This window comes from Psammomys obesus, unplaced genomic scaffold (assembly GCF_907164565.1).
Source record: "Psammomys obesus unplaced genomic scaffold, mPsaObe1.curated_primary_1811, whole genome shotgun sequence".
NCBI lineage: Eukaryota > Metazoa > Chordata > Mammalia > Rodentia > Muridae > Psammomys > Psammomys obesus.
This window is the reverse complement of record NW_026596120.1, coordinates 13,624,465-13,646,475: the sequence shown is the minus strand read 5'-3', so window position 1 is coordinate 13,646,475 and position 22,011 is coordinate 13,624,465. Positions and strand designations below refer to the sequence as shown.

Here is a 22,011-nt window from a genome sequence, read left to right as displayed (position 1 = left end):
CAATGTGTAATATGTTCATGAATTCAGTTATTTGTACTTTCACAGCGGGTAAACCCCAGAAGATAAGTTACAGTCATATTTTAGCTTCTTCTGAACCTTGAACCTCCCCCAAAAGGTAGGAGAAGCTTATTTTGTGACATCCTGTCTAGTTTAAGTTACCACAGACTCTAGACTTCAGCAATGCTTCTCAAACTCACAGCTCCTGGCCCCTAGCTCTCAGGCTGCTTCTGAGTGGCCTCAGGGAGGGTCCTTGAAGTCTGAATTGTAATTGTGGGTGGTGATGACACTGGCTACTGCTTCCCATGGGAGTTGCATGACACTAGGCACGCCCTGCAGTCACTAGAGTTGAACAAACCACTGAGTAAACTTGGCTAGTATTCAAGTCTGCTAAAACATGCTCAATGTTTATTTTTAAATAATAATGCAAAATAGCCCTCTACTGCAAAGTAGCCCTCTGCTACACAATGCAAAACAAAGAACTTGCAGTTGCACTTTTATTTTAAAATAACAGAATACAGTTTCATGTTTATCATCTTTACAATAATACACAATTGAGATCTTATAAGATTTTACTATAAATATACAAATAACAATATCTAAAATGTGACAGTATTTATAAAATCTATAAAAATATTTAATTTTCAGGATGAAAACAACAACTAATTGAGGTAAAGCAAGATTGACTCAGACCATTTAAAAAAGAAATGAAATTGTCATGGCTTTTTGTGTGTGTGCTTAGGACTAAACCTAGGACCTGATGCATACTACCACGTAGAGTCTCCAGCTCTACGTTACTATTGTGAGACAAGGTCTCACAAGTTGCCCAGGCTGGCCTTGAGCTTACCCCATACTCTAGGCTGGCCCTGACCTTAAGAACCTCCTTCCTCGGCCTGTGAGGAGCTGGGATTGCAGGCTGGTACCATACTAAGGAAGATCAGAACGGTAAGGAGCCTGACTACTGTGGTTGCGTGGATGCCAGCAGACACTGCAGCACAGTGTGGCACAGCGATAACCCTGGAGGCACAGAAAGCAGGGGCTGACTAAATCAGCTTAGGGCAAAGGAAGACTCAATGGCCAAGCCAGGTGTGGTATGCACCTGTGGTCCCAGCACTGAGGAGGGATGACCACGAGTCCATGATCACCCTGAGCTACACAGATTCACACACATGGTACAAGCTGGGGAGACAGCTCAGTTAGTGAAGCATTTGCCATGTAAGCCTAAGGACCCGAGTTCAACCTCCAGAACCTACTTTAAAGCTGGGCATGGAAATGGAAGCTTGTAATCCTGTCTAAGGAGGTGGAGGCAAGAGGATAGGTCACTAGGAGGCTGGAAGGCCAGTCAGCCTAGCTAAATAAGCATCAGGTCACCAAGACCCTGCCTCAAAAAAAAAAAAAAAAAAAAAAGGTAGACAGCAACTGAGGAATGATACCCAAGGCTGACCTTGTGACCTCCACATGTCTATGCATGCATATCCTTACATACAAACCCAGAATACAAACAAGAATTCCTGTCTACTTTGTTTCACAGGAGGCAGTTCAGACCTTTCATGAACATCCCTTTTGTCCTTGAAAGTTCTTTGAGGTAGAGAACTGTATCAGAGCCCTGCTGAGAACAGACGGATGAACAGCAGAGCTCAGGCTGCTCTTGAGGGAGAAAAAGAGCGGGCTCCTGCCAGCTCTTGTTGCAGAAACCAACGAACTCCTCATGCCATTGAATATTTTCTCATCCCATAGGAAATGGGTTCATTAATCAACTTAAACTTGACACAACAATTCAGTGTGATCCAGTACAACTTCAAACAAATACCAGTTAAATAACACTAAGTTAAAAGAAAAGTGATTTTCTTTAAAAGCATTAAGTTTTGAATTAGAATGTTCCAGGTACTGTTTAAGCCTGAGGTATTCTTGCAAAGAATTGATACTGTTACCTTTGTCCTTGGGGAAGGAAAACATTAGGAGAATTAGTTGTCTTAAAGATAAACGTGTCTCCATTTGATGACTGCCTTGAAGGAGCTTTTCCACCCAAAAGTGATGTCTCTGCTTCTTTTATTTCCATTGCCCTTTTGTATAGTTCAGCAGCCTTTTCAAAATTCCCTTCTTCATAGCTTTGTGAGGAAAAAACATGAGAAATGCAGTGCTATTAACATCAAGCTCTTGCTTCTGAATAGCCATCCAAGATACACAAAAGCAAGCTGCAAGTACTTCCCATTATCACTACACTTTTTTTTTTCTTTCTCCTCTAGGACATTCACTCAGGTAGACTGGTTAGCCGTTAGCCAGGGTTCCCAAACTCTGTTGTCTACACTGTAGAACTTTCTGTCTCTTGTATATGCACCATTAATACCATGTTGTAATAGGTAAAATGTTATAATGTTATCATCTGCATCCCCAAATGAACACATAGGAGCAAGTGAAACAACACACACCTAACTCATCAGCTCTGAGGTTAGTGGATGGCCCTATCACCTCAGAGGCAGTTAGCACCTGGTATAAGCCATCTTCACTACTGGCCATGATACACACCTCCAAAAAGTAAACCTGCTCCCTCTATGCTTCTGAGTACTGCAGGAGTTTCCAAAGCTACATGAGACCAAAACAACTACTTTCCCTCCAGGAAAGACATTTCAGCAATAAATATGCCATGCTGCTCTGTGATGAGACAAAGCTAGTAAATATTGGGATAGAGAAAAGAGGAAAAGTTCTTACCTGAGCACAGCTAAATTTTTCAGTGTTTCTCCGACTCGAGGATGCATCCGTCCCAAGCTATCTTCATAAATCTTTAATGCTCTTTCATATAGTGGCAGGGCGTCACTGTGCTTTTTCTTATTAAAAAACAAAAAGTAATGGTGTTCACCTAACACAGTGTTTCTGAAATTACTTTTAATGTATTCTGTACTGAGCTGACCTACTTTGGTAAGCCTTCGAAAATCTTAAATATATCCTAAGAGATGCAAGTGAACATTATTTCATGGACACTCATAACTGGAGAAGCAGAGTAACAGAAAGTAAATACTCTTCTAAGTTTTAGACTTGGTTTAGTAACAATCTGACCTGATTCTGTAATATAAGCTCAAGCCTGCCGCCCGATGGTACCCAGGCAGATGCTCGAGACGGTCTGTGGCTGACAGAAGTCTCCAGAATGCAAAGAGCAAACCTGATCTCAACTTAGCAGTCAGCTGGTCTCCTACATTCAGAAAGGAACCAGCTTACAAGTCTAACTTCAATAATGTTTGGAATATTTAAAAAGGAAGCATTAGCTGCTAAATAACCTTATATTTTCCTTACTGTGCCATTAACTCACATTTATCTATATATTTTTAGCTTCAGATCATTCATTTGTAAACAGTTGAAATATAGACGCTTACCATTTGGCTATGAAGGACTGCCAAGTTCACCAAGGCAGTAGCTACACTGGGGTGCCTTGGGCCAAAGGACTTTTGCCGAATTTCAACAGCCAGTTCATATAAAGGTACGGCTTTGTCCACTCTTCCCTTAAAAACAAAAGTGTAATCTAACAAAACATTAAAGCAATAAATACTGTCTGACCAGAGCTTTCCCTAGACATAAAGTTGCAGAAGCATTTTCTACAGTCGGTTATGCCTATAGGCCACTGAAAAAAATCCAATATAATACTTATATGAAGCTGTTGGGAACACAAACATTGTCTGAAAATTTGGAAAGATAATCTGTACTTTTGATTCATCCAGTGTTTCCAGTAAAAGAGAAATGCAGTGGTGTAGATCTGCTGCTGTACCTGATTCATGGAGGCATCAAAATAAAATCACTCCCCGCCAACTGACAGTTCCCCTCTGGGGTTTCTTGGTGAATTAAACTTAGAAGCTGACCTGAGAGGACAACATGCTCCCTCCTTACCACATGACCCTCCGTGCCGGGACCCCCAGCCAGGGAGCCTCACGGCTTCTCAGGACAGCTGGCTGCTCTGTGGCTGCACCATTCACTGCAGACGGTGGCCAAGTTTTGTTTTGAACAGATACAAAAATCCAAACTTTACTCCCATGGCAAAGGGCTGACATTTAATTGCAGACAAAATCAGAGAAGAGTGCAATCAAATGACAATTTTGTAAAAAAATAAAATAAAATAATAATAATAATAAGGAAAAAATATGGCACTCTGCAGCCCACACCATTGGGTGATTTGGCGTGTTTTGGTTAACAGCAAGTACAGTAAGGGGAATTTGAAAGTTTCTGAGATTACATAAATCTCATTCATAATGTTGATAAAATGTTTTGCATTTGAAAGGAACTCATTCACCAGGGTGATAGATGGATTTGTAGTTGAAATGTATTTTCAGAAAAACCAAATCAGTATGTTGACTGGATTAAATCCAAAACAATATATACCTTCATGTTCTTGTTTGCTAAAAATGAAATAATATTTTTTAAAAAGTCCACCTGCAATATCCTCCCATCTGGCAGTAAACTAAGCAGCTGGCAGCAGTCATGGCATCTCTGGTGCATTGCATGCAGGCCTGGTGAGGCCTACTTACCGTCTTCTTATACAGGATTGCAAGGTGTTTCACTGTGTAGGCCAGCGAAGGGTGGTCAGGAGCCAAGGCTCGTCTCCGGATGTCCAGGGCACGTTCATATAGCTCCTCTGCTTTATCATACTGCTTCTTCTCATTGCAAAGAGCTGCCAAGTTATTCAGGGACTGGGCACAGTCTGGATGATCTGGGCCCAGAACCCTTTCCCTCATTTCCAAGGAACGCTTTAGAAACTGCTCTGCTGTTCTAGGAACAAAACCCCAAAATGCCTTAAACAATTTACTGTCTAGAGGTCAGGTCCCTAAGCCCTAGTGATATGGAGAGCAGAAGCATTTTTATCATTTTTATTCCTAGACACACTGAAGCCCACACCCACCCCTCTGCCTTACCCCGCCCTTCCCTCCCATTCCTTCCCAGGAGGCATCTGTATGGTTGCTCAGGTATCAACTCCATTTCTCCTAAAAGAAAAACCCACAGATATTCTTGGAAACAGCCTTCTAAGACCTCAACAGTGATCAGATCTGTGCCAAATGAAAGATGTTGGCATCTGCTGCTTTGTCCTTAGGAGTTGCTACCAAATAATTGTTATTAAAAGGAACTTAAGTGAAGCAGATGAAAAGTGTTGTATTCTCCTGAAACCTAGACACACTTGCTTTTCAGACAGTGGACGTGTAGGTGTGAAGTCTTTTCTAAGCAAAGTGAGGGGTGAAAGCAGTGCCCGGCCACTGTCTCTAAGAGCTTCTGGCCAGTTTGAAGTTGCTTCTGTGAGATCTCACCTGCAATGTCCACACTAACTCACTCACCATAAGCACGAAGGCCATGCTGGGGAAGCTGCAGAATAACACTTAGCTTCAGAAGCAACGTGGAAAGGGAAAGCAAACAAGACATTATGTGTGCGAATGTTCATAAGCCAATATCAAACAGGAAATTAGCAGAGGTGTTTGTTTTTCCTAACTCTGGACTTGAAAGACATGTAAAACAGCTTTGCACCAAAGAGACTCAGTGGGTACTTAATCTCGTTATGAGTTCCACACTACTCACTCGAGGTTGTTCTGGAGATAGTAGAGGACACCCAGTTCATTGAGGGTTCGGGCATTCTCAGGCTTGTCCTTGCTTAGGGTGAGTTCCTCCAGCTGCAGAGCCCGTCTGCGTAACAGGGCAAACCCATACTGCAGTGACACAAAACCACAACCGCTGAGCACCAGCCTCAACCCTGGAAGCATCTACTCGGGTGCTAACAAAAGCCTTTCTTTTTCATCTAGATGGCAGTTCTTTTAAGTAGCACATTGAATACAGCATGTATGAGGTGACTGTGTATTTATTTCTACAAATTCATCAAACACTATTTTATGAAAATGATCATGAAGTATCTTAGCATGGCATATGTCAAAGCACTGCAAAAAAAAGACTAGGCAACAGTTTACCAATCTTTATGAACTCTAGCTGCACACACAAGCATCAGGTCGTCCTGTACAGAGCATTTTATACCTATCTTTTTATAATCATGCATATGTGCACACATATGCCTGTGAAAGCCAGAGGTCAACTTCAGGTGTTGACCCTCAGTTGCTACCCATCGTATTCTTAGAAATGGAGTCATTCACTGGGACCTGGGGATCGACAATTAGGCCAGGAAAGTGACGGTGATCCTCCTGTCTCTACTTCCCCAGTACTGGGATCACAAGTGTGTCAGCATGCCAGCCTTTGTCCTTTCTTAGTGTTGGGGCTGGGGATCAAACTTGGGCCCTCATGCCCATGCAGCAAACACTTTTCTCACCAACCTGACGTACAGACAAGTATGAAGCTAAACATGCTATATTTAGGTTTTTATCAGTAACTTAGAAACATTTACAACGTTGTTTGCTCAAGGGAAACAAATCTTCCCTTGTAAGTCTGAATCTCACAGAAATTGTTAATTAAACTTCTATTCCCTTTCCTAGCTCTCCCCAGAAGAGAGTCAAAGTAGCTTGAAACCGAACCTTCCAGAACCTCCTTTCAGCTGGGCTTTGTAACTTGAACACCCTCTGGCTTTTAACAATACCATTCTTCTACCATGATCAGATGTAAAGGGAAGACCCCAATCGGTGTCTGTCTGTAAGTCACTTAAAACTCGAAGGTCTTCAGTGTGAGGTTTATGCCCTCGTGGTATCCAGACCTCTTCTTTTCCTCAAGTTCAAGGAACAAAAGCTTATTACCAGGCTGCCTTTTCTCCTTGTGGCTTGCTGACGGATTACAACAGATTTTCTCCTAAAATGTTCAGCTTGTTCATACCTTTACAAAAATGAGAGAGGGAGGGGAGAATACAGTAAGTCAGGGAAAAGAGCAAATTCCAAGAGTCATGATTCAGGGAGATGCAGACACTGAGACAGTGCAGCCTGTCTAGTACAACGAGACTCCAGGTCAGAGTCTCTGAAGAGACCCACACAATCCTCGATAGAGCTCACATTTAATTGTTTTAAACTGATTTAATGCTACCCGAATCTCTAGCAGTCTACTCATTGAAAAATCCCAAAGTTTAATCTGCAGTGGACACCTTTTATCTGGACAGACTAATTTTTGGTTAGCTATAAGTGCAAAAATCCGGGCAAAGTCAGTATGAAGCAGTATTTAAGTAAAACTTCCAGGAAGTCTCCCACATGGTGGAGGAAGGGAAGGAATTTCTGAAAGAGGAAGAGATGCCACTTGGCAGGTACCCTGTAGGTAGAAAAGCTTCTAAAAAGTGTGCTGACTGATGTGGAATTGGGGGAATCATACCCACGCCATATACAAGCTAGGCAAGCGCTCTGTTGCCGAGGTATATATACCTTTTCTTTGAATGCCTTTTTATTACACTATTGATCAGCCAACATTTCCTAGGAAGTTGATATTTTAGGCTTTGTGGGCTCTGTTGCCTCAGTCAAAACTAAGAAAACCTTCCTTCCATTGAAGCATAGCAGTGATCGTAGATAATACGTAAGAACATGGCTGGAAGCCAATAAAACTTTCTTGCCAAACTTTCTCACGGCCACTAAGAATAGCTCATGTCCCTGTCGTAGTAATGTGCTCAGCATTACAGTGATGGCTGGTGGGAGAGCCAGACTTACATGACTTTGAAGCCTATCCTTCATGCCTCTTCAGCGAAGAAAACCCTGGGAATTCTAACTTTCTTTGTATATCGCAGGAAATGCCATCTGAACCCAAAGCAAAACCTGCCACTTACATATCCTCTCTTCATGAAGCCAGAGTGTGAGTCATCTAAGACTTACTTGTTTTGTTTGTGGTACAAAGTTGCCAGCGCCTCAAGCTCACGAGCAGCGTGTGGATGGTCCGGCCCGTAAGCATTTTCCGAGATCTCCAAGGCCTGTTTATACAGTTGCTCTGCATCGCCAAACTTCTTCCACTGCACGTACACGCTGGCCAGCTGGTGGAGGGCCTGGGCTACCCTTGGGTGATCTGGATCTAACGCTGTCTCCCGAATTTCTAGGGACCTCTGCAAAGGCACCACAGCCTGGGAACAAGGTTGAGAGGCAGATCTCAGCACCCACAGAGGAAAACAGCTCCTCCTTCCGGTTAGGAGAGACGTGTACATGCAGGAAGCCATCCTGCCTTTGAGTCCACTGAGGTTAGTTACCTGGCTGAGAAGGCCTAGGTCCTTCAGAAACCGGCCAAGGGTTTCATACAGGTCGGCCAGGCACAGCATGTTCTCCTTGCCTTCGCAGTTCTCGTACTGCTTCAGGGACTCAAAGTACTCGGTCGCCATCGCGCCTTTGTCTTTGCCAACAAACTGCCAGTAACTCAGCAACTCCGCAAAGTGTCCTCTGTTCCAACAGACAATGTTAATTTGATGGGAAAAATCCTTTCAGGTCTGTGGCAAAGGAAAATGCCGGGATTCCTCCCTAAGGAGCTATTGGCGGTTTACACAGAGGCAAGCATAGAACCGAGACAGTGAGGCCAGACTTGCACTGTCACCCATCCACTGCTCCCAGCTGTGGCATCTGCAGAAGGCTGGCTGACCAATACCCCTCACCATTGTCTGTACAGATGGGATACCAGCACCACCTGCTGTCGGAGCGCAGAGGACACGGGAGGCCTTTGGCGATGCTGGTGGCTATCGCTAAAATCTTGCTTAGGGTCTGGTGCAGATTCACTGGAATCCCTGGTAGACAGTTTATGCTCAGGTTAACTCGGCTCACCCCCAGATCATTTTAAAGGATGGAAATTAGAATAGCAGAAAATAGGGAAACAGGCCAGCTCTCACAGCGTAGCCACCTCGATTGTCTCAAGGAGCTAGGGGAAGCAAGAATGTTCATCTGCAGGTCATACTGAGGAGGGCGAGCAAGACACCAAGACAGACGCTAAGTATGAGTTCATAGAACTCACAACCAGCTGGCATGGGGCTCCCCGGGTCCAAGAATGGAGTCTGTGAGCATTTGCTCAGGAGCAAATCAACTCACACCTTTGCTTTCTTAGACATTCTAACTTTCTAAATGAGGCAGAAATCAAACAAACAAAAAAATCCTTCCTGAGGCTTAGTAGGTCGAAAGTTGGGCTAATAAAAGTACAGGGACGCCATTAGCAAATTCAAATTATCAAAAGAGGGGACAGAGTGTGCCGAGGAAACAGAGCAATGTTTACATTCACACTGGTCAGTTTCCACTGGGAGCCTAGAATCTGGTTGGAGGTGACACTTGGGAGACCTGGAAGCCCTGAGACATTGGGAACAGTTTCTTTGCACAGTTTAAAATCTGCTTAAACGCAAGACTAAGATATAAAATTTCTCTGAGAATATTCCAGCTGCTTTCTGTAGAGCAGCAATGTACTCGCTCCAGCCCGGACAAATATGATCTCATGACAATGTATAAACTGTTACAGAATCTCCCCTATCCTGAACCCCCTGTTTGTATTTCAGGTGCTACCGAACCTTCTGTGAGCTAAAATTTAAAAACAATTCCATTTCTCCAGTGTTAATCAGAACAACTAGCTGTTTAAATCTGCCCCTCTGGGGAGAGATGATCAAGAATGAGCTTCGGACCTTTTGTAAAGGTTCTGAGACACAAAGAGATTGAGGAGGCAGTCATGAAGCTTCTGTTTGCTTCCCTGCTGCTGGAAGAGCCAGGGGAGCTCATCGGCGCTTCTCCAGGTCACTCTGTCCTGACTGGGAGAGAGGAGAGCACACAGTGAGACCTTCGGCATCAGAGGGCTCCAAAGGTGTCAGGAGACTGCAGGAAGGACATAAACACAGGTAACCACTACTTCCGACTGGAGTAACCCAAGGCCAAGGGAGCTAGCCTGATACCAGAAACGTTGTACCATTCTTATTATAATGTAAACCCCTGATATTCTGGACCAGACTCTTCCCCAGGATGATAAGAGAAAGGAGATGAAACACTGAAACATTGAAAGGGTTGAGAGTGAAAACCCAGAACATTAGAATTCTACTTGCTAAAGGTATTTTCCTAAATAAAGGCAAAGAAAAGTAGAAAAAGAAGAAGCATTAAAAGAAACCTGAATATACATACACAGAGGTGTGTGTGTGTGTGAGAGAGAGAGAGAGAGCATGCACATATGTGATATATATTTTAAATTATTCAAACAGAATAAAAGTAAAGACAACAAACTGATTTTGTATCAATGTCATCCAAAGTTTCACCTTTATCATAATAACAAAATATTTCTTTAAAATGGTATTTCATTCTTGATAGTAATATGGAATAAAGAAAGGATACATTTCTCCAGGTTATAATTAAAGTGTTACCCCCCCCCCCCACTCCCAGCACTTGGGATTGAATCCACAGTTTGGCATATGCTAGGTAGGTGCTGTGCTACCTTCCCAGCTTTTAATTTTGAGATAGGGAAGGTCTCACTAAGTTTTGCAGGCCTAGCCTTGAATTTACTCAGTAGCCCAGGCAGACTTTAAACTTGCAGTCTTCCTGCCTCAGTTTCCCTAAGTAGCCTGTATCACAGGCCTGTGTCTCCTGACCTGGCTGAAGTTTACACTTCAGCTTACAAGCAAGGGAAGGGAAAAGAGAACACAAAGGGTACAGCAGAAGAATGGAGTGCAGACGTTGCTGGTACCTGAGCTGCGAGGTGAAATAGCTGATCAGCTTTTGTCTATATGAAGAAATGAGAGCAGCATCCTCCATGCACTCCAGCCTCACTGTCTCCCAGGCCTGGGAGGAGGAAGAAGAGAATACTGGTTTCTGTGTTAGTCTCTATACACCTGAGAGCGGACCTGCAAAAGGCAATGTATAAGCCTTTCATCCTGTAGCTATGTTGTAGAAATAGCCCCACGATACTTAAAAATTCAGGATATGCTGATGTTGCAAGCTTAGTTTAATGTAAAAATTAAGAACACAAGAGGAGGACTTTGCAGCCAGCCCTGAAGATACCTGATAAAACAGGGTCAAATGAAAGGGAAGGAGGTCCTCCCCTATCAGTGGACTTGGAAAGGGGCATGGAGGAGACCAGGGAGGGAGTGTGGGGTTGGGGAGGGAATGAGGGAGCAGGATACAACTGGGACACAGAGTTAACAAAATGTAACTAAAAAGAAAAATAAAATTAAAAAAAAGAAATTAAGAACACAAAGCACAACTTAATTTAAAAATTAAAAAAAAATTTAAGTGGATTGAAAGGGTACCTCAGAAGAGTAAATTATGTTCAGTTCATATGGGACAAAGGAACAAAACTGAAATGACAAGCATTCTACAATGGCAGAGAGGATGCAGCACCCTCGGGTGAAAGATTCCATACACAACTCAGTCATGGCACTAGATATGATAGGGATTCTATTGGCCCATACTTTCTGGAGATTTATGACAATGAGCCACACAGCAGGTCTGAACTCTTCAAGGACCATCTCTAGGCCCTTCACAGCACTGTGGGAAGCTGGACAGTCTGCTCAGCTCAGAACTCACCAAGCACTGAACAGCTCCTGAGCTGGGGCCAGCAGCTGTGAAAGGGGTCTGACTCTTACATTTGCCTTATATTTACATTCCTAGAAAGAAATATCCTTTCTGATTTTGCTTTATGTGTTTTGTGACTGGAATTTTGCTCGATTTGTTCATTTTTTTCTCATTTATTTATTTTATTCACTTTATATCCTTGTAATTCCTCCCCTCCTCCCTTCCCAGGCCTCTCTCCCTCTCCCCTTTTCCCATCCATCCCAGCTCATCAAGTTGCATCAGGACTGAACAAATCCTCTTCCCTGTGCCCTGTAAAGGCAGTTCCACCAGGCAAAAGTGATCTGAAAGCTAGCAAGTGAGTCCGTGTCCGATGCAGTCCCTACTTTCCTTGCTAGAGGACCCACTTAAAGCCTAAGCTGCCCATCTGCTACATCTTTGTATGGAGCCTGGGTCCGGTTCATGCATGGTTCTTAGTTGATGCTTCAGTCTCAGCAAACCCCTCTGGCCCTGGGTTAGTTGGCTCTATTGTTTTTCTGTGGCACTCCTGTCATTTCTGGGTCCTTTTCTCTTTCCTCCCACTATTCCCCAAGACTCCCTATGCATCAACCAATGTTTGGCCGAGTCTCAGCATCTGTTTTGAGGTGCTGCTGCGTAGAGTCTCAGAGGACAACTGTGACAGGCTTCTGTCTGCAGGCTTAGCAGAGTACCATTCATAGTGTCGGGTTGGTACTCTCCAGTAGGGTGGGTTTTTGGTTGGGTCAAGTATTGGTTGGGCATTCCCTCAATCTCTGCTCTCTCTTTATCCCTGCACATCTCATAGGCAGGGTAAATTTTGGGTTAAAGTTTTTGTGGGTGGGTTGGGGATCCCCTCTCTTTACTAAAAGACTATCTAGAGGGTGTCCTCTTCAGTCTCTATGGCCTTTGCTACTAGGAGTCTCTGTTTGAATCCTCCTCATACCTTCCCAGGAGCCTTCTGTGACTTAGGCCTCTAGCTTGTCACAGAGATGTCCCCACCCTCAGTTTCAAGGGCATACAAATTGGGAAGGAAGAAGTCATTGCTATTTGCAGATGATATGATAGTGTATATAAGTGACCCCAAAAATTCCACCAGAAAACTCCTACAGCTGATAAACGGCTTCAGCAAAGTGGCTGGAGCCAAGAATTAATTTAAAAAAAAATCAGTAGCCTGTACATAAATGACAAACAGGCTGAGATAGAAATTAGAGAAACTACCCCCTTCACAATAGCCACAAATAATATAAAGTATCTTGGTGTAATTCTAACCAAGCAAATGAAGACCTGTATGACAAGAACTTAAAGTCTCTGCTTGTTTGGTTTCTTTTTTAAAAGACATTTTAAGTGTAACATGTAATTAGAGAGATACTTTTTTTTTTATTTTTTTGGTTGTTTGAGACTTGCCTCTTGCTGTGTAGCCTAGGCTGGCCTCAGATTTACAAAGCTTCTGCCTCAGCCTCCCGAGATTATAGTCATGTGCCATCATACCTAGCTCCTCTTAATAAATTTGGGTTTTGAGACATGATCTCACAGCCAGGCTAGACCACATAGCAGAGGCTAGTCTTTAACTCCTGATCCTCCTGCCTCCACCTCCCAGGTACTGGGAGGCATAGGAGGCATGTGCCACTGAGCCTGGCTCCTTTAATTAAGAGTGAAGTGTGCAATACACTGTTGTTAACTACAAACAGCATTTCACAGCAGATCTTTAGAACTAAAGCATCTTGGGTACCACCTTTGAAGTAATAGCTGCCTCAGGAAGGCACTACACATGCTCAGTGTTGGGCAAGTTCCACACACAATCTAAAGTCCCTGCAAAAAACATTATAGTGCCAAATCTTAGCTTTTGATGTTAACATCTGAAACATTTCACTTAATACAGTAAAACATAGCACAAAATGCTACAATGATACTTATAAGTAAAAAAAAAAAAAAAACAAAAAAACAAAACCCCCACAAAAAACACCCTTTGTATTAAAAAGGTGTTAGAAATAACATTTACCTGCAGATGTTGAAACCTGAGCAAGCCACAGCTGTAGGTCAGCAGACACATTTTGTGTAAACTGTGAACTATGGAGATCAGGGAGGGCCAGGACATCTCTGGGTACAGCTCCATCAGTTCTGACTCACTCACGCCATTGTGACTAACGTTGATGAGGCAGAGGATCTAGATAAAGAACAGATGGGGACCAGTGGGCAACTCCGAAACCACAGCCAAGACTTCCTAAGACGCGACGCTTAACTTTTTACTCAGACTTTGTCTCAAAGGGAAAAAGAAAGAAAGTAGAAAAGCAACTGAGGAAGTCATGCTGGTGTCAACTTCTGACCTCCACATGTGGGCAAACTGATAAGTGCCCTCTCCCACCCAAACACCTGTATGTACATACAGGGATCACATACATAGCAATACACACACACACACCACTTGCCAACACCCCTCCCCCCAAAGACAACTTGCTCAACAACATGTCAGAGCTCACCTGAAAGTTCTAAGACAATATATCATTGGAAAAAAAAAGCTGAACTGAATAGAAAAGCCTGGAAGCAGACCCATATGTGAGCCTGGCATCTGTCAGGTAGCATTCCAAACCAGAAGACTTACACATAAAGATATAAAAGGTTTTGAATGAAGCTACATGTACACACCTCACAGGGAACACCTAAAGCAGCAGAGAGTTTTTAAAGGCACAGCAGATCAGAATTGTTGGTAAATTTGACTTTACCAAAATGAAATTTTAAATGAATACCACCATAGATGACAAGACACAAAGGAAAAAGACATCTAATTAATATTCGATATGAGTATTTAAGAGCGTCAGACCAATAAGGAAAAGAAAACCTGGGAGTAGGGAGGTGGCTCAGTGGTTAGGAGCGCTTGCTGTTCTTCCAGAGGATCCATGTTCAGTTCCCAGCATCTACACCAGGAGGCTCACAACCACATCTGACTCCAGCTCCAGGGCCCCCAGAGCCCTATTCTGGCCTACAGGGCAACCTGCACTCACATACACATTTAGTCCCAAAATGCACATAGGCATAGATAGAATTAAAACAAACAAATAAACAAACAAATAACAAAAACTGCAAACCTAATCCTAAAAGAAAAACAAGTACAGACCAATAAGAAAAAGACAAGCCAAATTAAGGAGTAAATGGCAAGCACGGTGGTGCAAGCCTATAATCCCAGCACTTGGAAGGCTGGCCCAGGAGGATTGCTGCTAGCTTGAGACCAGCCTCGGATCCAGGGCAGGCGGGGCTGTAGAGCAAGACCCTGTCTTACAACACACAAGAAACAGGATACTAAATAACCACTAGAAGAGAATTCTCAGTGATAACCAGGAAGACTGGTAGTGAGCACTGGCTCTAGCCTCCTATGCACACCTGCAGGGCATTTAAACTCAAACAGAAAATGATTGACTTCCTTTCACAGCTCTCCACTCAAGGCCCCAGGCCGTCTTTCTGCGGGCTCACTGCGCTTCACCTGGGTCATGAGCTCTTTATCCACATCACTTGGCATCGCCTCCCTGACGGTGCGGAGAATGAGTCTGTACAGTGAGATTGTGTCTTGACACTGCAGACACTGATGAAGGGCTTCCTCCACGTTGCCTGCTCTCCCGGCCCTGTGGGAATTGAGAACAGACTGGATTTCATATGGACTGCCAATATCTGTGAAGAATCGGGGGCACAGAAAAACAGTGGCCTCTATTTTACGCCACAATTCCGTAATGGGAATTCAATAAAAATACAGAAAAATGATAGTTTTTCTGGGGCTGCTGGAGTCATTTGGTTTATTTTATGATACCATTTAACTCATTCCAGTGAACACGTGCTGAGAGTCAATTTATGTCAAGCAATTAGTGTTCACCATGGAACATAAAAATGAGTAGTAAGGGTTGGCTCTTACCCTCCAGCCACCTCCGGCACGATGCAGAGAACAGCATAAGCACCATTAGCCCTGCATACCGAAATTGTACGGAGCAGGATTTTGAGACCATGGTAAACTGAAGAAATTCAGTAAACAAGCCAGGGCTGGTGGTACAAGTGTAACCCCAGGTATGGTGGGGGCCAAGGCAGGAACACCCCAAGTTTAAGACTTGCCTAGGGTTCAGAGTGAGTTTAAGGTTGGCCTTACAGCTTAGTGAGACCTCGTCTCAGGGGTAGGACATTTGCCTAGCATGCGTAGGGTTCTAGGTTCAGGCCTAAGTGCTGCAAAATAAATAAACCGAGTAAACATAGGTGATAAACACACACATTCACGTACATTAGATAAAGCTGGCATGTAGCCTAGGAGCAGAGTGCATGCCCTGGCGTAGCCTGGGTCCAGTCTCAAGCACTGCAAAAGCAAATTCCACCCACCCAAAAGTTTTTTTTTTTTTAAATACAAAAATGGCCCACAGTCTCTCTTAAAATAGATTCTTGCAGAAACTTGACGTCAATAAGCCAAATAGCCCAATCTAAAAAAATAAAAGGGGGGCGGGTAAAGATCCAAACAGAATTCTCAGAGGAAAGTCAAATGGCTGAGAAACACTTAAAGGAATGCTCAGCATCTTAAGCCATCAGGGAGATGCAAATCAGAACTACTTTGAGTCCATCTTACACCTGTCAGAATGACTAAGATCAAAAACATAAAATTAAAGGCAAGAATGTTAGATTTGGGGTCTGACCGAGGACAGTGTAGAGGGAGGCCGAAGAAACCAAAGCCCAAGGATCAAATGCTTATGAACGGCGGATCAAATGTTTATGAACGGCGGATCGATGACTGATATGGAAAGGAGACATTTATGACTAGATGTAAGAACAGAGACAATGAGAGATCCATTCTGATGACTCTTCAAAAGTAAGTCACATTCTCCCGAGCGGGTGTTAGTGTCACATTAGAATAGGGAGAACTCTGACGCCCGCCCGTGAGACTAGTCCAAGCAGCCCTCACTTTGCTGAGAAACTGGACTGCAGCGAGGCCAGGATGAACTCCCAGCAGAACACCAGGGCGGGGGAGCACTTACCATGCCATCATTTTGCTGAAAAGCGTGGCGTAGAGGGCGTTGCGGGTTGTGGCGGGACGGCAGTGCTGTTCTACTTTCTTTTCCTACACCAGTTTCCGAACAAAACAAAGCGAAAGTAAGAGAAGTAGGCTGGGGCCAGTACTCCTGAGCCAGCCACAGAACCCCATCCAAAGAAACTGTCCCTATCAGTGGTGTCACCGGGGTAGTGGCGGAAGCCTGGCTACAGACAGACTTTTAGCTGCAGAAGGAAGATGCATCCAATATAAAGCCACTTTCCAATTTTAAAGAATCCCTACTTAATACTATATACTATTCCTCAAGGCCAAAATATTTGCATTGCTTCTTCTGTATCTGTCATGAAAGACAGGACGGAGGTGTCTGGGGAGGTAGCTCAGTGGATAAAGAGCTGGCTGCACAAGCCTGAGGATGTGGGGTCACATCCAGAGAAAGCACATCCGGAGTGGGAATGCTCACCTGCTCTGTACTCAGCGTCACGTCTGCAGAGCGGCATTCTGAGATTATGAGGGATTTTGCATCTTGGGGGCTTAGAGGATCGAGATGCAGTGTAGGCCACAACCTTTTGTTCAAAGAGGACAGAAGGAAACACATTTTTAACATTACACGAGTAATTTTCACAGCCTTTATAAAATAAACATATGGAATTGTTCATCACATTAAGTCATTATTTAATTTGTTTACGGTTTATAATTACATCTGATGATAAACAACACAGAAGATCACAGGCCACGTATGTTAGTGAGGCGGAGAAACACCGTTAGCCCTACATTCAGCATTGCCATAAAAATAGACATCGGCTTAGGAGTCCTCGGTGCTTAGGAGGAGCAGATCAAGATGGTCTCTGCTCTACAGGACAACTGACGAGATAGAGACAATCTTATGCTTATATACAAAGCACAAATATACACATATATCTGTTTGCTGATGCACACCGACATACAGTGTACAAACACAGCACTCAAGTTTCTTAAGGAGGCACGATTCGGGGAAGAAAGGTTTTCTTGTAGAAGAAAGTACTACAAGGACTTTCCTGGGTAAAAATAAATAGGCTAAGGAATACTGCCCTCCAGATGCAAGCCTTAGGTCACTTTTCTGAGGGCTGTCAATAAAAGCGAGCCTGCATTCTAGATAACAGGTATCTAGACTGTAATTCCCAGGCCGCCCCTCTCCATTTTTGCTCACCCACCAACTCACCTGCCTACTAGACATCATTACTTGGATCTACAATTTGCAATTCAAACTAAACTGTCCCAAGAGTCAACCTACTCGCTCCCCCCACACCACGCCTGCCCATTCTGCGTTTCCTTTCTCAGCCCAGGAAGTTACAACTAGCTTCCTTTCTTGGTTCTGACAATTTACAGCCATTTCCATTTTCTCCTCTTCCCTTCTACCCCAGCTCTAACCTCTCTCCAGATTTTACAAAGGGCGTCTTCTCCTTGAGGTCATCCACTTCTTCCCAGCCTCACTGCCGTTTATATGAAACCACAGAAACGCATCAGGACCCTTTCCTTGTCCGCCCACCCCATTCGGAAAGTGCTGGGTTTGGCCATACCTCCACGCTGCGGGACAGGTCTCCACATTCACAGAAACAATGACCCTGACATTCACAGGCAGGGGGTCAATCAGCCACTTCATGTGCTTCTCCGCTTGCTTAAGAACACACGGCAGAAGTCAGCTTACAATAACAGCATTTCCAAAGAATCCTCCTAGCTCTCCCATAGGATACAAGTCTCATTATGCTTTCCTTATTATTAAGGATACAACCCTCATTTGGGAATGTTTTTTTTTCCCGTGGTTGGCAAAACACTGTTATCACCATATTTGAATTCTGGACATTTAAGAAAATGTCCATGCCTTAAAAATATGTCAAAATAGGGCTGGGTGGTGGTGGCACACACCTTTTATCCCAGCACTTGGGAGGCAGAGGCATGTGGATCTCTGAGTTCAAAGCTAGCCTGGTTCACAGAGCAAGTTCCAGTTTAGCTGAAGGTAAACAGAGAAACCCTATCTCAGAAAAAATAGAAATCAAATAAATACTTTGTGCTCAGAATGTAGACTTACTTGATGTCTGTGAGCATACAGTCTTTCCTTCTTTCTTTCCTTTTTCTTTCTTTTCCTCCTTCCCTCCTTCCCCCCTTCCTCCCTTCTTTCCTTAATTCAGACGCTTCTTCCCCAGAAATGGACCAGCATCATCCCCTCCCCGGAAGCTCAGACAGAGATGCCTGCTGCAGCATTGCTGGCATTCTGGTCTCCTAGGGTGTCTGCTAATAGAACACAGAGTGAGAGCGGCACCTGGACTTGATCTACGGAGTCGATGATGATGATGATGCTGCCCGGATGCCGAGCAGAGAGCTTCTCCAACCAGTGTGGGAATTCTTCCAGAAGCTTAGCAGGGTCCAGAGTCAGTGCAGAAACTGCCCAGAAGTGCTGCATCAGCTGCAGAGAGACACAGGGACACCACGTGTAAAGTAAATCAGAGGATCTCCACGGTAGCAGGGAGACCTTTCCATCCTCACTGTGTGCAGCAGCATTGACTCCCCTCCATGGTTGTTCAAGTACTAGTGTGTGTGTGTGTGTGTGTGTGTGTCCACATGTGAGGGCCTCAGGGTGATGCTGGGTGTCTTCCTTAACTGCTTTTCCACCTTACCTTTTCAGACGAGGTCTCTCACTGAACCTGGGGTTCACTAACTGGCTAGGCTAGTGGCCAGAAAGTCCCACGATCCTCCTGCCTCTGTCCATTCCGTCATGCTGTGGTTACCAGACAAGCGTGCTGCCATGCCTGAGTGTTTACGTTGGTGCTGGGGACACAAACTCAGGCCTCACGCTTGCACAACAAGCGCGTTACCCACTGGGTCTTCTTTGCTGCCTGTAAGCCCTGTATACCGTTAAAGATTTATTTACTCTTATGTGTGCGAGTATGTTGCCTGCGTGTATGCGTGTGTGCCGTGTGCATGCAGCGCTCGCGGAGACCAGAAGAGGGTGTCAAATCTCCGGGGACTGGAGTTACAGGTGGTTGTGAGCTGCCAGGTGGGTGTTGGCAACCAAACCCGGGTCCTTTGCAAGAGCAGCCAGTGCTCTTAACCGCTGGGCCATCTCTCCAGCCCCGAGTACTATTTTTTTAAATCCTTATAAAAACCAGAATAACTTGTCATAGGTTGAGTATGCCTCATGCAAGATGTTTGGCACTAGAGGTGTTTCAGATTTCAGATTTGGGGGATCTGGGAAATATTCACATATGTAATTGAGTGATCTTGGGAACAGGGCTGAAGTCTAAAGATGAGACTCACCTACATTTCATATATGCCCTTTACAAGTAGCCTGAGCCAGTGTTTTAACTGTGCTATGTCCTATGAGTTAGACATGGAATTTTCACATGAGTTGTCATGTCATGCTCAATAGAAAGGCTTTCAGAGTTTAGCGGGACTGTAGCTCAGTGGCAGAATGCTGGCCTCGCACTCACAAGGCCCAATGCTCAATCTTCACTGCTTTCAGAAAGTTCAGATTTCAAATTAGTGATTTCCTACCTACGATACTGAAAGTCTCGTTATTATTATTAACTTAGTTTCAAGAGTTTCATAACCTGCCACAACATCCAGAGAGCTCCAGAGCGAGCCCATCGTACCTTCAGAGTGAGCCGCTTGATGATCAGGGAGGACTCTGCGCTGGTTGACATGGGCCGCCCCACAAAATGAGACAGGATCAGTGTGTTGGGGAAATGCTTCTGCTGCAGCCGAATCCTAGGGGGAAAACACAGGATTTTTGTTAAAGCTGACAGAGGTCCCCTACTGTCCACATCCACAAATACACCTAGACAGCAAGCATTTCCCCAGAGTCCTTAATTCCATGGCTAGTCACAACAGGACAAGGAAGGAGATGATTGAGCTCACTCTACTTTTTAGGAACCTTTTAAACTAATAGCCCCCTTTAATTACAAGTTGCTGTTAACTAACAAAAATGTTAATAAAATAAACATCCACTTTTAACTAAAAGCATGCCATTAGAGGAAGCGGATGTAGGAAGATCAGTAGTTCAAGGTTATCTTTAGTTGTACATAGTGAGAATGAAACCAGGCCAGTTTTTACTACATAGGTGACCCCGTCTCTTAAAAAAAAAAAAAACCCAACCAACTAACCAAACAGAACAGTGAGAAGAATGGTTTAATTGCATCGCATCATACCACTTTGATAAAAGAAGGGACTTTCCAGAACCTGGTCCTCCAGAGACCAGGAGGGGTGGGATCGGGGCTGGAGCCACCACCAGATCGTCCAGACGCTGGTAATACTGGAAACAGATAAACAACCAGATTTATATCATAACACCCATATGCCCCTGAGAAGCTGAGATGCCCAACTTCTGATCAGTCTCTGGAAACACTACAGGAAGTGTGTGAGGAAAAAACAAAAACAAAAACTTGCTGCTGGCCAGCAGCATCTGCAGAGGAGCTGGTCTGTATTCACTGGCTCAGGAGGCAGGAAAGGGGCCCACGGCACTGCTAGAACTGAGAGTATGAGGGGCAGCCTGGATTTTAGTGGGTTTTTGCAACATCCAGATGCTTGGTGAAATACCACAAGGAGGACATCACATCGCACTGGAGCCCACCGACCACAAGAAGTATCTCAGAAGGCCGTGTGGACCCAGACAGAGACCCTAGATTTCCTGATCAGAAGAGTGAACATGGAGTTCCAGAGTCTGCCTTGGTTTCTAGCGATTACTAAGAATGGGTCCGAATAAAAGCAGGCTTCTCTCCCCTACCCAAGTCCCAGGCTCAGGCAGGCTACCTTAGACCTTCACAAAACTGAGCTCTACCCAAAGTCTAAGAATCCATCCTTTCCAGGCTTTCTCTAGCTACACAAAACCAGCCCAGACCTGGAAGGCCATGCTCGTAAAGGTAAAAGATCACAATATTTCCTAAGCATATCCAGAGCCATTGTTGTGTCCATAAACAGCCAGATGATTGCTGATGAGGTTTTTACTAGCTTATGGTGGGTGGGTTTTAGGCTGGCTTCATGGCAGTAAAATCTCCAGCCGCAAGAAACTTTCCATCCTTGGAGTAGTCTTTCAGTTTGTTCTGCTTGTCATATTTAGGCATGAGTCAACTGCCAAGGAACCCCAGTGGTTCCCATAGCAGGCTTGTGTCTGAAGGAAGAGGGGGAGGCCTTTGCTGACTTACTGCCCTATAGATCCTGATGGTTCATGGTTCCGCAGAAAACCCACTTGAAGATCTACGATCCCCCAGCTGGGGTATCTTGGTGCAAAGGAAAAAGCCTCAGATGTGGACCACGGTTCAAATGTATTCCATGTGTGTTCATGGGAAAATGTGGCAGACTTCAGTTTCTTCTTCTGTACTATAAAATCAGTACCTCTCTTAAAACAACTGCTACTTAAAATAAAAATTAATGCCATGCCAGCGATGCCATCTGGCTGAAGTGACACTAGCTTCTCTGAGTTTACGGATAAAAAGGTCAAGTTTCGAGTGGTCAAGAGATTTGGCAGAATCAAGAAATAAACACAGTCTAAATTCTAAGGGTGCTACAAAAATGCAGCAGCTTATGTTAACTACTGTGATAGTCTTCAGAAATTAATATGTGGGCTCAGAC

General features: G+C 44.2%; 1 protein-coding gene across 1 annotated transcript in view; it reads right to left on the bottom strand.

Annotated features, from left to right (window-relative positions):
- Window positions 1–568: 568 nt before the first annotated feature.
- Window positions 569–22,011, bottom strand: part of Nphp3 (nephrocystin 3) — a 38,154-nt gene continuing 16,711 nt past the window's right edge. Inside the window, exons 10-27 of the mRNA XM_055629637.1 lie at window positions 20,592–20,695; window positions 20,037–20,151; window positions 18,707–18,850; window positions 17,967–18,064; window positions 16,871–16,973; window positions 16,397–16,479; window positions 14,875–15,013; window positions 13,399–13,563; window positions 10,558–10,652; window positions 9,515–9,637; window positions 8,114–8,300; window positions 7,749–7,990; window positions 6,699–6,774; window positions 5,545–5,672; window positions 4,509–4,749; window positions 3,366–3,491; window positions 2,707–2,822; window positions 569–2,105 (exon numbers count right to left, since the gene is read on the bottom strand). Of these exons, the coding sequence (XP_055485612.1) occupies window positions 1,925–2,105; window positions 2,707–2,822; window positions 3,366–3,491; window positions 4,509–4,749; window positions 5,545–5,672; window positions 6,699–6,774; window positions 7,749–7,990; window positions 8,114–8,300; window positions 9,515–9,637; window positions 10,558–10,652; window positions 13,399–13,563; window positions 14,875–15,013; window positions 16,397–16,479; window positions 16,871–16,973; window positions 17,967–18,064; window positions 18,707–18,850; window positions 20,037–20,151; window positions 20,592–20,695 (2,466 nt within the window). The 3' untranslated portion in view covers window positions 569–1,924. The remainder of the gene's footprint in view (window positions 2,106–2,706; window positions 2,823–3,365; window positions 3,492–4,508; window positions 4,750–5,544; window positions 5,673–6,698; window positions 6,775–7,748; window positions 7,991–8,113; window positions 8,301–9,514; window positions 9,638–10,557; window positions 10,653–13,398; window positions 13,564–14,874; window positions 15,014–16,396; window positions 16,480–16,870; window positions 16,974–17,966; window positions 18,065–18,706; window positions 18,851–20,036; window positions 20,152–20,591; window positions 20,696–22,011) is intronic.